Genomic DNA, 14,310 nt, shown 5'->3' with positions numbered 1-14,310 from the left:
CGTGTGCATGTGTGGTTTTTTACTTAGGTCCACAATCAAAATATGCAGATTTGGGGGGATTTTCTAGAAAAATAATCTCAATACAGTAGCCTGAGATAAGGCACATTTATTATTTGAGAATGAAGTTGTCATTAAGTCAAGGCACACAACAATTTAGTTCTCAAATAAAAAATGAGTGTATTTTTGTAGTCAGAAATATTTGAACTATAACTCTTGTTTCCTTTAGCAAGAATTTTGGCTTATTTTATGATTAATTCAATGCAATGTTGCTGGCTTTGGCAAGGTTACGTTGCTCAAGCAATATATTTGAGAAAGACATGTTTTGCCTGGAGGATGGTTTCTGAAAGATATTTATGTGTAAATAGGGATTCTGGGAGGAGTTCATCCGTGGTCTCCCCAGCATGCACTGGGATCCATCTTCCGTGACAACCCTTGAGAGGGGCATGTGATGTCACCTGGATTGGGGGTGGGGTGTGGGAGAGAATTCTGTAACCCATTAGGCAAAACCATTTTCTCCTTAAAAGAAAGAAAAAAAAAAGTCCTTTATATCTGAGAATGCATATACCTGACAGCTTTGAATACTGCACTTAATTATTGTGACACTTTTATCTTTCACTGCTATTAAAATTTGCAAGTTATATTAATAACTTCTTTAAAGTTTATTTTCATCAACTACTGAATCATAACCCATAACCATATCTGCCTTATTTATGAAACTGTGTTGGAAGGATCATGAGATAAATCTTTAGGACCTTTGCACAAAAATTGAAAAATACTCTTGAGATATGTTTTTGGGAAAGTTATCTTTGACTTGCAGGTCCCTTATTTTTCATTCAGAGAGTTATGGCAGCTTAGCTTTCCCCAAAATACTATTGGATTAATGAGTCTGAAGAGGTCAGTCTTTGATCAACTCTTCCAAACAAGTAGTAGAGTTTCAGTAATTCCACAACCCAGCCAGAACATTATAAGCATAATTGACTTCTTTCCACCTACAAGAGCTGAGCAGTAACAAAGTATCAAGCTCATAACATACACCTGAGACAATTAATTCCATGGCTTGACTCAAACCAAGAGTAAAACCAAACTAAAGGAAATGAAGATAGTGGGATATTTCACTTACTATAAAGATGTCTTCACAGGAATAATATCAGTGGTACATAAAGTGTATTATTTATAAATACAAATGTCAAAAGAAGATACTTCCTGAAAAGGGTGTTTCTTAATTGGCTTTTTGTTGTTACTGTTGTTAAATAAGATGTTTGTCCACTTAATACTCAGGATGCATATTAAATGCACAAAGGTTAAAATAGAAATGGTTCTAGAGATGCCCTCTGAAACGTTCAGATCACTAAGGAAAACACATTATGCCCAAAGCTAACCCTTTGGTTTAGTGGAAGGAAATGATTTCTCCAACAAAATGTATGGAGAAACCAATATCCTGCTTGCCTCTCTGGGTAATGGTTACATTAGCTAATCTTTTAAAAATTCAATATTGAAAGGTCCTTATTTACTTTGGTTTTATTTTCTCTTAAAATGGACCTGTTAGGTCTCAATTTACCATTTAGTAGGTCATTTATTTATCATTTACAAAATCTACACATATAATATGGCATGTATATTTATGGTTAGAAACTCAGTACTTTGAAAATGGTTTTTGTTAATTCCCAAACACAGTCACTATGTTAGAGGGCCATCTCACCATATTTTGTTTAGACATCTCTTTTTCTCCTTGTTAAAACTTAATTTGATTTGCCTTTCCCCAGTAATGGAATTTTCTCTTCCCTACATGTGTTCTAAACACAGGATAGTGGGGAATTAATAGCTAGGGGAATGGAAGCTAAGAAGAGTCATTGTTTTTCTGTGTGAAAAAACAAAACAAAACATTAGATAGGTTTTACTTTTTTTTCTGATTAGCTTCATTTTGTTCTCACTTGACTTCTGTGTGCCCTCCCTCTGCAAATTGATTGATGGCATCTCTTTAATTTTAAGAGTCTTGCAGTCAATCTGTTTATGTAAAGAGAGTCTATCATTGCCAGGTAATAACTGTAGGGTTGTGGTTCTATGACTCTCCCGTCCTTAGGTGGATCATGCTAAGAGCACATGCTCTGCCTTGATTTGAACCAGTCCTCTGGCTGTTGTTGGGAACTGTATCTCTGCAGCTCTAGAAGAAACAGCTAGCTCAGGATCCGATGGTCACACACTTCTCTGATTCTCAGACAGTTTCATTCCCGTCTCTCTCCTTCTGACCTTGATGCTGAACGGGCTAAATCTAGCTGTAACCTGGAGATGTCCTGCTGGAAAAGAACTTGTGTGCTGAAAGAGAAAGAGAATGGTGTACACGTCTAACTCTAACCATTTTTTTCCCCTTTTTATTTCCATTTTTCAAAACTTAGTGAATTTTTTTCTTAATTCTTTTCCTCTTGGAGGGGAAAAGTAGTTTTAAAAGCAGGCAAGGATTTGGGATCCCTCAGCACATCCAGAACATCTGATACAATGCCTTTTTTTTATTTTTCAGTCAGTTTGCTCCCAGGAATGCCTTTTTGTGGATAACAGGTAAAATGCAATTTGCTTTTTCATGTCTGTAGAGGAACAAAGTCTGTCATGTGTGTCCTGTATACTCATAGGTATATATCCCATATATAAGTGTGTGCTTGAATATATGTATAAATAAATACATATATCTATGTGCACACACTTATATCCATACACATATGTGTTATTTAGCATGCCTAAAAACTATTTAATTTGGGGAAATACTTCTCTGTTACTTCCAAACATAATTTTTGTACATTTTCCTTATTAAAAGTTTTGACTTCTGGCCCATCCAGAGGTCTAATTCCTGCTACCTTTACCAGGCATTACAAAGCATAAATGAACTTGCAATTTCATTGGCTTATGGATGAGGCTGTTCATAGTATTTTTATATTGGGTATCATTAGCCACTTCTTGTGCCCCACAATTTTATATAGCTATGCAAACAATAATTGGAATAACGTTGTTTTAAGTTTCTCACTCTAAACAACCCATTAGTCTAACTTGGAGATCTATCCAAACTGATCTAAATTTACTAACTTGGGAGTTAGTAGGGGGGTAGTTGTTGTGTGATGAATGGGTTATACAACTTATACAAAGTCTTGAGTGTATGAGCCAAAGGTTTTCAAATTTAACATATACCTTAAAGAAATAGTTCTAAACTGACATAGATATTCAAATGCTCCCTTGATTTAATTGCAGTTTTTCAAGAGGAATTAAAGAATTCTACATTAGCTGTATTAATCACATTTAAGGTGCATCAGAGTGGGCAAGTTGGAATGGAAATATGGTATCCCTTCAGAAAGTGGTGCTTAACCTTATTTCAGGTGTCGGCTTAATGGGTGCCCCTGTAAAACTGATTAAAATGGAGGCTGTTTGATTAAATTCCAGTACTTAAAGAAAATTTTAACCAGGAATTAGAGATGATTGGGGGGGGGGAAGCTATCTTTAATATTAGCAGTTAGAAATCTTTGAGTAGCTAACCCTCTCACTGAACAGCCTGTTCTAGAAGAATAGATGAAAGTAGAAAATGTGTCTAAAGAAGACATTCAAAAACATCCTCAAAAATCCACACAGATTTTAGTGAATATTCCCTATTTACAGTTTAAGAATCCATGAGCACTAACATCCTAGGGATAATAGATCCAAAGATCTATATTCTAACTAAAAAGATGAAGTGAGTGTTTATAATTCAGTTTAGTAGGAAGCCTTATTCCCTAGACATCCAGTCAATAATTTTCCCCTGCCTTATGCCCAAATTCTATTCATTTACTTGGATTTTGCATGAAAAAGACTGCTATTGCACTTTAAGTGTCCCTTAGATTCAAATTGAATTATATTCATATTTACCATAATTGGTGATAAACTGCATTGCATATATGAACAAGTCCTGATATTTCCAAAAAGCAAAAATCTAACTGAATAGATTCCCATTAAAAATAAATACATTTCTTGGATACCTGTTTCTGGAATGTCAATATTTCATTCTGCCCCTCCCTGCAAAAGAGATAACTTTAATATTGCCCAAAGGAAAGAAAATCACAGCTAATATATTTAATTAATTGTCTATTAAATGATTTATCTTCTTCTCCTCTTCCATTCATTCTATTTCTTCTTCCTTTCCTTTTTATCTAGTATCAGTGCCTTAATCCTAGGATAGGGGAAAAATAATGCTGTCATTCATTTATTATTGCAAAATGCAACATCACGGACATAAAACATAGTACACGGGGTTGATTTGCAAGAGTGGTACTGTTGCAGAAGAGTACACATCCATTTAGCATAGGGCATTTAATGTCATTAGGTTTTATATCATAAAAACCATGTTTTTCATTTCCAGTAGGCTCTTGGAAGACAGTAACATATGCAATGAGACCTATAAGAAAAGACAGCTCTTTCGGTTGGTATGGTTTACTTTTTAAAACTGTGTTTTCAGATTACGTGGCAGAATCAATGTTAAATATAAGTGTACTAGTGTAAAATATCTGTTCATGAAATAAATATGTTTGGTTATATCTGTAAAGCTGGTTACAGAGTTGGTGCTGAAGCCATGTTAGATAATGTGAGATATGGGACCAGGGAATTACTGCTTGGTACATAATCCTTTCAGGTTCCTCCTCTGATTTTCTGTTTTGGGTAGGTTTTTTTGCTTTTATTTTTGTTTTCTCCTCAAAGGTTAACTTTGACAGCATACTGATTTAACATTCCCAAGTCAACTTTGGTGAATTACATCAAGTTAAAATTCCTCTAATAGTTTGCAATTATATATACATGACTGATATTGGAAAAGACACCAATGATAACTGTATTTGAGTAGTTGACTTTTTTAGCCACTACTGGCCATCATAATACTTCAATTATGTTTTTCAAGCATAGATTTTATTTCAAAGGGAAGGTACAGGCCCCTATAGGCCAATTGCTTCCAATTATAATGAATTACTTAAATCAAGATCTGTATAAGATAAGGGGAATGGATATATATGTGTTTATTATATATTAATATTGTATATTTTAAGTTCCATACTAAGCTGGAAGATCCTTGAAAGCAGAGGGACCATAACCATGTCACTACCCTATTAAATATACCTCTAATATTCATTATAGGGCAAAAAGGATACACAGCACTATAAAGGTACTCAATATGTAATGGATATATTTAATATGTTATTGCTTTTATGAATATTAGGATTCATCTCTGTTGTAGGAGAGAGAAAACTTACTCATTTACAAACAAACAAAACATTTTACCCACCTAGAATTAAGAAAAGACCAAGGAAAGTAAATGGATTGTTGCTCAGAAAGTATCTTTTTGTAGTAAATGTGAACTTAAGACCTCATAATTAGAACAGTTGGATTAATTTGTTCCCTTTACACTTTGGCAGAACTAAAAAGGCTTTTTTAAAAATATCTTTCACTTTTCTAGGTTGAATTACATAGTCTAATGCTTTCCCCTTGTATCGATAGACCATTTATTATCACACTTTGCATTAAAAAAGTAACTCTGCATTGTCCCCTTGAAAAATTGAGAAAAGAACAAGAAGAATTTACCAGTACTCATGTACTCACACCATAATCTGGTTTGTTTAAGCCAATAAATGTATAAAATGTGGGTTCTTCCCCTTTAGGCCAATCAGTTTTACATAGCCCCAAATCTGGTCCCTAGCCAGAGCTAGGATCTGCTCAGATCAGTCACTCCAAATATGAGTGCCATCACCCACCAAGTCATCAGGCACAGAAACTCAGGAAGATGACTTAGCACAAAGGACATCCATACAATACTTAAAGCAACTCAAAGTATACATCATATATAACTTGGCAAAAAAAAAAAAAAGTGCAGACATGAAGGAAAATAAATGTTGTTTGTTATATTAATCAGCACTGAAACAGACCCTAAAGTATGTGCTTTATGACTATTCTGGAATCAAATTCTCATTATATACACAAGGACCAACTCCTCTTGATGACCAAACACCTCATTTCCATTGTCTTCCTGGATTCCAGTAGGAAGGGACCAAGATTGGGCTTAGGATGGACAGGAAGGCACTTGTGGTTATGTTTGTCTATGAGGTCTATGATTCTCCACCCAAATAGATATGAAATTCGATTCTGGACCTCACTTTGCCAGTGCTAAGGTAACTAATCACTAGCTAGAGTTATAAAATATTGTTTCAGTGTATAAATAGAGATCCATAAATCAGTATTAGATGCATTATTATGAATCTCACTAATGCTAAGACTAAAGCAGTGACTTAAGTTCCCTCTTTTGGGGATTTTGACAGCTCTTGACTTTGGGATGTTGATTTAAAATGGTAGAGAGTAGAGGTAGAAGATGTTAAGGAAACCTTAGATTACCTTATTGGCCAAGGGTGTGGCACAAGTCTAGAGGAGTTACCCAATCCCAGAGTGAAGCCTGCAAACTCCAAGACACTAGTTTGCACCTAGGAAAAGTGGCAGACACTCCTTTGCAGATGGGCTCAGCGACACTGGCCTTTCCTTTTATGGAGGTGCTAGGGAGAGGGAAACCCAAGCAGAGCTCATGATCATCACCCACATATGGAGCGCTTCCTTCTGAGGCATCCTGTATATCAAGGTTAAGGACTACCCTAAATTTTTTCCTATATGCAGTATTCCAGATTAGTTCCAAGTGAGACTATTGTCACATCCCTGGTGCATTCACAGTTGCTAAATAATGATTTTGCCAGGCTTTGGCAAAGACAGGTCAAATTAATCAGAATTAAATGTGAATAAAGTTGAATTTGGAACTTGAAAGGAAAACAATCAAGAATGGAGCAGGAGCACCCTCAAAGAAGCTGTTTTTTTCCCATCCACCCCATCTCCTCTGGCTTTCTTGAATTTCAAAGGGTTTTAAGAACTCAAGCTACCTGACCATTGGTGAGTGTGTGATACTTTCTACTCACAATCTGATCTTTTTTTTAGATCCTCCTTCTAATCCTAGCCATCCCTGAGGTGCTAACAGAGAGAAATGTAAAAAGCAAAAACAAACAAACAAATAAAAAAACATTGATGCAAGACAGCAGGGCGCTGAGTGCTTTTTGTTTTGTGAGTTTTCTGTCCACCCTTCATTTTTACAAAGTTCCTATCACAGAGGAGCCATTTCATTTTTATTATCTCTTGAATCTGTTTAGCTTCTCAAGTTCTCATAGAACAAAAGAGAAGTTTATTAGGTAAAATGGAAACAAACGCAAAAAATTTTGTGTGCCTTCTGCACAGTTTGGTTGGTGAGTTTCAATCAGATGCACACACTCCTCACATCTTTGCGGTCCTATCATTGTCTTTAGAAGAATATCTATTAACAAAGCCACTGACCACATCTGTGAGATTAGGATCAGCACTTGAACATGTCACATTGCTTTGTGATAATGAAATTAGGGGTTGTATCTATTGCCAACTATTTACATCCCCTTTACTTACTGATAATCCATGAGAATCTTAAGTATTTTAATCATGTCTTATTTCCAACTTGCAGGAAAAGCTTTGAAAATATTCACTAAGTTCCTCTTTAAGCAGATTGGAAACCAATGAAAATGCAAATTTCATCAACTTTCTTTATAAAACACATGTGATTTTGTGTCCTACTTAGAGATATTCTGGAGTCTTCAGAAATCACGTCTGCCTATTGGATCTCTTCCCATACATTCACTTTTTCAATTTGGATTTAGAACCAACATGTTCTTTCACCTATGGAGTTTTCTTATTTCCATTGATCCCCTTGGAAAGTTTCATGTCAGTGTAGTGTTTACACTGGTATTGTTATTATCACAAGTTTTTCTATGTGAAAAGCACTAAAAGACGCTTTCCTCTGCCCATGAAGGTTAAACTCACCAGGCAAAACTCTCACCCTAGGTCAAAAGAGTAATTTCTGTGGTTTCTTTGCTGTCAAAACCTTAATGGATTCAGATAGACATCTCATCAAGTTAGAAAATAATAAATGGTTTTGCTGCCTCTTTGTGCGTTTTCCCATGGTCCGTTATTTAATGCTAAAGGGACAGACAAAACCTGTCTTCAGTGGGAATCACTTCAGAATCATTCAAGATCATAATGGTTCCCAAACCTCGACTCACTGTTGACTTGGGCTGGGAGAGTCTATTCTCTTTTCTCCTCCACAAGAGAAGTTAACAACTGTATTTTATGCCATGTTTTTCCTACTTGTTTCTCCTTCACTGGCAGAGGGGTAGTGTGACATTTCTAGGTTTGGTTTTTCTGTTTGTAAACATGCACATTATGTGTGGTATGTTATCCATCTGCCCATCAACGAGCTATCTGTGACACTGTTTGTGAGGCAACAGGCTTAACGGAAAGGGTTACAAGAAGGGTCTTGTGTAGACGGCTCTTCTGAGAAAGGTTCCATTCTGTGTCCACACCACTCGTGGAATGTAATACTGTCCCTGTGCATCTTTCCTATGGCTGTGCTCCAGGGGCAACAGGGATGGCTCGGGGAGAACATCCGGGAGTCGACAGAGCAGCTCAGAGAATGAGCTCAAGTGGTCGGACCACCAGAGGGCCTGGAGCAGCACAGACTCAGATAGCTCCAACCGCAATCTCAAGCCCACCATGACCAAGACGGCCAGTTTTGGGGGCATCACGGTGCTGACCCGGGGTGACAGCACATCCAGTACCAGGAGTACCGGGAAGCTGTCCAAAGCAGGTAGTTAGTACTGAATGGGTTTATGTCCTGTTGTGTTTCCTAGGTTCCACCCAACCCATACAGTCATTATTCCCTCTGGCTTCCAGTAAATTAATGATGATGATATTAATTGCTGGGATACCTGGGAAGTCAGAAGGTGCAATGAAATTATCAACCCTGTCTCTTCAAATTACCAACCTCTCGAATCTTCACTTTCCTTAACTGTTGTCAACCTAAAATTGTCAGGAGGCAATAATTGAGCAAGAGCATTTATTCAGGATCAAAGCATTGTGATTCGGGATACACAGATATGGATAGCAACCCAAATAGTGTCCCACTTGGGAGTAAAAGTCAGATATGAAGGAGGACACGTGTTGTGATGAGCACTGGGTTTTATACATAACTAATGAATCGTTGAACACTATACCAAAAACTAATGATATACTATGCAGTGGCTAATTGAACATTTAAAAAAAAAAAAAGTCATGGGTCTTTAAAGCAAAAAGGGTATGCTTGTATACATTGTTTACAAAGGATTTTTGATTGGTGTTGGTGGCACAATGCTGACCTTGATTGACTATAACTGGTTTCAAAGGCTATCGCTAAGCCTTCTCTTAACTGTAGCAGGTTGCAGGTGTTTGAGCTGAGTCCTTGCCATATTTGCAGTTTGGCCCAGTTCAAAAGTTCATGGTTCTGCAAGTGAGGATGTGTCAAATACCCATCTCCTTAATGGTCTCCTGACTCCATTTGAAAACCTCTTGACATAAGTGACCCCATGTCATTTCAGCTTTCACACCATGAAACATAGGTTATAATAGAATATGATGCTACCCCCACACCCTCACCCCAGCAAACTATTGTATGTTAAAGTTCAATTATTTATATACAAATGGTTACCAAGTCACCTGCACATGGTAACTAGTTAACAAACCTAGCTATTGTTTTTTGATTTATGACTTTGATCAGTTTCTTAAAACCACACTCTAAGGTAATTATAATGTTAATAATTTGGGCTGCTACTTTGGTGTGCTGTTAATATGATTGTGGGCAAGTTATCTAACCTGTTTGCCAGTCTTGGTTTCCTCCTCTGAGAAATGGGAATATTGCAAGGTTATTTGAAGAATTAAAGAGTTAATACACACAAAGCAATTAGAATAATACCTGGCAGTTAAAAGCCCTCAATAAACACAAGTTCATGTTTCTTTTTATTACTGCCATTTAATGCTGCCATCCCTGCTTTGCAGATAAGGAAAGTGAGCCTCAGGAAGGTGTAGAGTTCCAAGTAGCCAGGTGCAGGCATCTCTTTTTTTAATCTTGTGTTTTCTTCTAAGTGAATAGTGATCTTTCAAGATAAGTAGTTCAGGTTTGCATGGATAGTCTTTGGGAGGTGAGAGCTAATGAGAACCATGACGTGGAAACAACTTTAGACTGATGGAGGCATCAATACTGGGGGTTCATATGAGTCCAAAAACTCTCCATCGTGGTCTTGCATCCCTAGCTCCTCTGTCTCCAACTCCCTCACCCTTGTTTTTAAATTATTTTCAGATGTTCTCAATCAAAATATCCCTTAGAATCCCCGGAAGGTGGCAGATGACCATTCAGTAGTTCTCCATGAGCTTCATTTTGGGGTGATAGTTTGTAATGTTTCTGTTTGATTTTGATTTTGCCTCAGAAGTTTGGAGTTAGTGTGGGTGTTGAGAGCTGCGATTCAGTGACATGCCCTGGGTGTCAGACACACTGGGGGTGCATTCACAGACCTGGGGGTACAGGGCAGGGAGGGAGCGGGATGGCAAATGGCCAACACCAACCAGAGATTAGACATGGGTTGTCCTTATTGTGAATACTTTCCTATCCAAGCTTCACACTCACGCGAGGGGGGACTCTTTGTGAAATCTAGACTCATTATGCTAATGGTTTAACGTAATTATGTTGTTGAAAATGCTTCTAGGAAATTAGCTCGTGTTTTCCTACACAGGCAGAAAATTAATAGCATTTAGTCACAACCACTGCTACATATATACACACTTCCTGCTCCTTGGAAAGATTCAGGTGGGCTCACACTGCCTTCTGCCTTCTGTTGTATCACCAATTGGTGAATTCTTGATGTCTTACTCTAATTAATTGCTCTTCTATCCCACTATTGCAGCAACTGAAGTCAAGAAAACCCACTGTGGTGCACTTGAGCTCTTGTAAACTAAGAAAGGTTAAATAGTTTTAAATCTCCTTAAAATGCAGAAACCAAGGACCTTAAATGGTGTACTTAAAAATTCCAGCACACCAAAAGAGCACTTAAGATTTTTAAATTAATCGTCATTCTCCATACACCAACCCCCCAATCACTTCCGAAGAAAAGCTCTTTGGAAACATTTAAAACACTTCAAGAATGCTAAAATGCCATGTTCTTTGAAGAATGATTAGAAATTGTAAGTGCTTCAGACATTTTTTTCCCCTTTTAATCTAAGTGTCTCCTTTTGAAAGCTTGTCAAGGTGCAGGAACGGAAAGGAAAAAAAAAAATTAAAGGTGATCAAGATAGAATGTCAAAACAAGCTTACAATTTCCCAAGATGGTTTTATGAAGCAAAGCTGTCAGTTTTGCTGTCATGGATCTTCAGAACAGCACAAGTTTTCAATTTTTTACCTCATTATTCACTGTGGAATTGCAAACTTTTTTTTTTTTTGACCTTTCAGAAACCAAGCCTGGAGTTGTGACATTTAAGTTACTCTTCTCCTCCTCTAATTACATAGGTTTGAGCTTTAAATAGATAATGATGAGACTTTCTCCAGGTGGGAACATGCTTTCCTACATTTTGGAAAAAGCTTATTTCTGAAGTCTGAGCCTCTTCAGACTTGCTCTGAAGGCCTGGGCTGTCTTTCTCTTGACATATCCCTGACACCGAGCTTAGGGATGGTCACCTACCAGATGTCCAACGCACAGCTCCAGAGGTAAATGACATCATTTTGTCTTGACATTCTCCTCATGGAAGGACAGGAACAGTGCTTGTACCGTAACCTCTGCTGCTTCTTGGTGGTAGCTATGAGGTTGGGAAATGAGTATGACATCTATTTCTTTCCACCCTGGTCAAAAGACATTGCTTTACTGCCATCCTCTCTTGATCTCCAGAGCAGGGGTTCTCAATAGTAGCGGCATAGGAAGCAGCGTGGTTTGCTTGTTTTCAAACCATGCTTTGAGAACAACTGCTCTGGGGAAATAAGATATCCTTATGTTTTGTTTTAGTAATTTTACCTGGTGTGGTATTTTGTTTTTGGGATCCAAGCATGTTCTTGTTCTGGTCACCTTCTTGTCCACCTTCCAACCAGAGTGTTTTTGGAGCCAATGCAAGCCACCTCATCTCTCTACCACTTCCTCTTCTTGGTGTTTATTTTCACTACAGCACTAATGCAGCCTGGATATTCTCTCTCTCCTTGTAATTTCAGAAGCTTTAGGTCATTCTATTGAATTTTCTGACCCCTGGATCTGGAAATATTTTGTTGAATTATTAACTCAGGGAAAAATACTTATGGTTCATGGTCCTTATAAAAGAAGAATTGCATCAGACAAGATAAACAGACAAGGAAGATTCTATTCATAACTATTGCAATAAGGGTCAAGACTATTACAATAGGGGAGAAAGACTGAACTCAACCCTGAGCTAAGGAACTGCAGGGGAGTTTAAAGGGCCTCCGTGAACTACTGGAAAAGCACTGGGGAAAAGTAGACAAGTGGTTGGTGAATCCAACTAAGTCCTCTTTGCTGATTGGTGCTTATCACAGTCAATCTTCTTTCTCCCCTCCCACAGAAACTGGCAGACAAGGGCACTAGTTCTCTTGATTATTACATTTCAAAGAGATACTCCTGAGTCCTCAACAAAGACATGCCTGGGATGTAAAAGAGTTACTAGGCTAATGAAAGGTTGACACCATAAAGGAGCAGAAGTGCTCTAAGAAAAAAGAGGTAGAGGAATGATCCTCTGGAAGAAACCAGTCTAAAGGTTGTTCAAGTTGAGAGGAAGTTTAAGGCCACCATCCTCATAGCTACTCACCATTCTGGTGACTTATATTTTACAAAAGAGGATACTAAGGTCTAAAAAAGTAGTGATTTCAGGGGTGTCTGTGTGGTGCAGTCGATTAACCATCCAGTTCTTGGTTTGAGTTCAGATCATGATCTCAGGGTCATGAGATTGAGCCCCACGTTGGGCTCTGGGCTCAACGCAGTCTGCTTGAGTTTCTCTCTCCCTCTGCTTCTCTCCACAATCTCTCTCTCTCTCTCTCAAATAAATAAATCTAAAAAAGAAGCAGAAGAAGATGATGAAGTAATCACTTCATGAAGAAAACACAGCTAGTCAGTGGTGTCTTCCCACACCCTTCCTCTCTGCTGTCAGTTTTCCATTTTACTTTGTCATATGATGTTTTATACAACATCTCCCCTCCATTTTTCCCTCTTCCTTTTTCCTGTCTCTCTCTCGAGTGTTCACCAAAGTCCCCCATCAGTCACCTTGATGTCTTGTTCCTACACCCTCCGCCGACTGCCCCTTAGGGTCCAGCTTCCACTTCTGAGCATCTTATTGTGGGCAGCATTGACTTCCTGTGCTGTATCTCTTAGAAGCTAGGCACTGTCCTGCTTGGGGCCCAGGCTCTACATATATGTCACTCGAGTGACTCTGGGAGTGAGGCATGGTCCACGTGGTCCTGAACGCAGACTCTGCCACACATGAATTATGCTCGGGAAATTTACTTAACATCTCTGAGGATCAGTTCTCATTTTCAAAATGAGGTTGCTGTGAAAATGAGACTAGGTAATTCACATAGTGATTAGCACAGTGCTTGTCATGTAGACATACTGTTTAAATATTTGCCATTGTTAGCATTCAAGTCCCTGAGAAAAGGAGACTGGACACACTAACTCTCAGCACCCAAAGCAGTAAAGTTCTCAAATATCAATTTCATTTTTTTTTTAATTTTTGAACAGTTCTAATCCTTTACATTGTCTTTGCCCCACCCTCTCATTGTTCCTGTTGAAGGTGCTGCTTTTCTCCTGTTTCTAGAAGGACACGATATTGCACATCAGTAACTAATAGCCATCTTCTGAAAGCCAAAAAGGAAGAGCACTCTGGATTTTCTTGTAGCACAGAAGCTGTGTGCACCCATCCCCTCTCCTGAAGCCCCTCCTCTTGCCAGCCCCAGCTACACCTCAGGTTCCTTAGGACACGTCTCCTTCACCCCAACCCTTTCCCGCTGTCTTACCCTTCTGCCTGGAGGTGGGCTGAACCTATTTCGTATGAGCTTCAGTGTCTGGGGGCAGGAGGTTTTGTTACTGCTTATTACCCTTGCTGTTGTTCCCTCTGCAGTAGTGTCAAACTTGGACTGTAACATGAGATCCCATGGGGTAAGTTCACAAACACACCCCATGGATTGCTCTGGGGCTGTGATGTCCCGGGCTCCATGACAGCGATGCCCTCTCAAAACTACTCTTGGCATTTTTAGATCTTTTAGGGTCTTTATTTTTCCCCATACATTACTCAGAATCCATCAGCATTCGAAACCAGTTAGATGGTGCATCCTGAATTAACCTATAACCTTATCATTATTAATAATCAAGTCGTGGGGGAAAGAAGAGAAGATTCCCAAATGACTGG

The 14,310-nt window shown here is 38.4% G+C and overlaps 1 protein-coding gene across 22 annotated transcripts in view; it reads left to right on the top strand.

Annotated features, from left to right (window-relative positions):
- ARPP21 (cAMP regulated phosphoprotein 21) overlaps positions 1–14,310 on the top strand; it is a 151,870-nt gene that overhangs the window by 72,225 nt on the left and 65,335 nt on the right. For 11 of the 22 annotated variants that reach the window (XM_032861283.1, XM_032861286.1, XM_032861282.1 and 8 more), the window contains 3 exons: positions 2,516–2,553; positions 4,373–4,432; positions 8,469–8,701. In XM_032861283.1, the coding sequence (XP_032717174.1) occupies positions 2,516–2,553; positions 4,373–4,432; positions 8,469–8,701 (331 nt within the window). The remainder of the gene's footprint in view (positions 1–2,515; positions 2,554–4,372; positions 4,433–8,468; positions 8,702–14,310) is intronic. The other 11 variants (XM_032861291.1, XM_032861277.1, XM_032861284.1 and 8 more) reach the window with 5 other exon arrangements.

The sequence above is a fragment of the Lontra canadensis genome, unplaced genomic scaffold (genome assembly GCF_010015895.1).
Source record: "Lontra canadensis isolate GAN:19392208 unplaced genomic scaffold, GSC_riverotter_1.0 scaffold20, whole genome shotgun sequence".
In the NCBI taxonomy this organism is placed as follows: domain Eukaryota; kingdom Metazoa; phylum Chordata; class Mammalia; order Carnivora; family Mustelidae; genus Lontra; species Lontra canadensis.
This window is presented reverse-complemented; position numbering and strand designations above follow the sequence as displayed.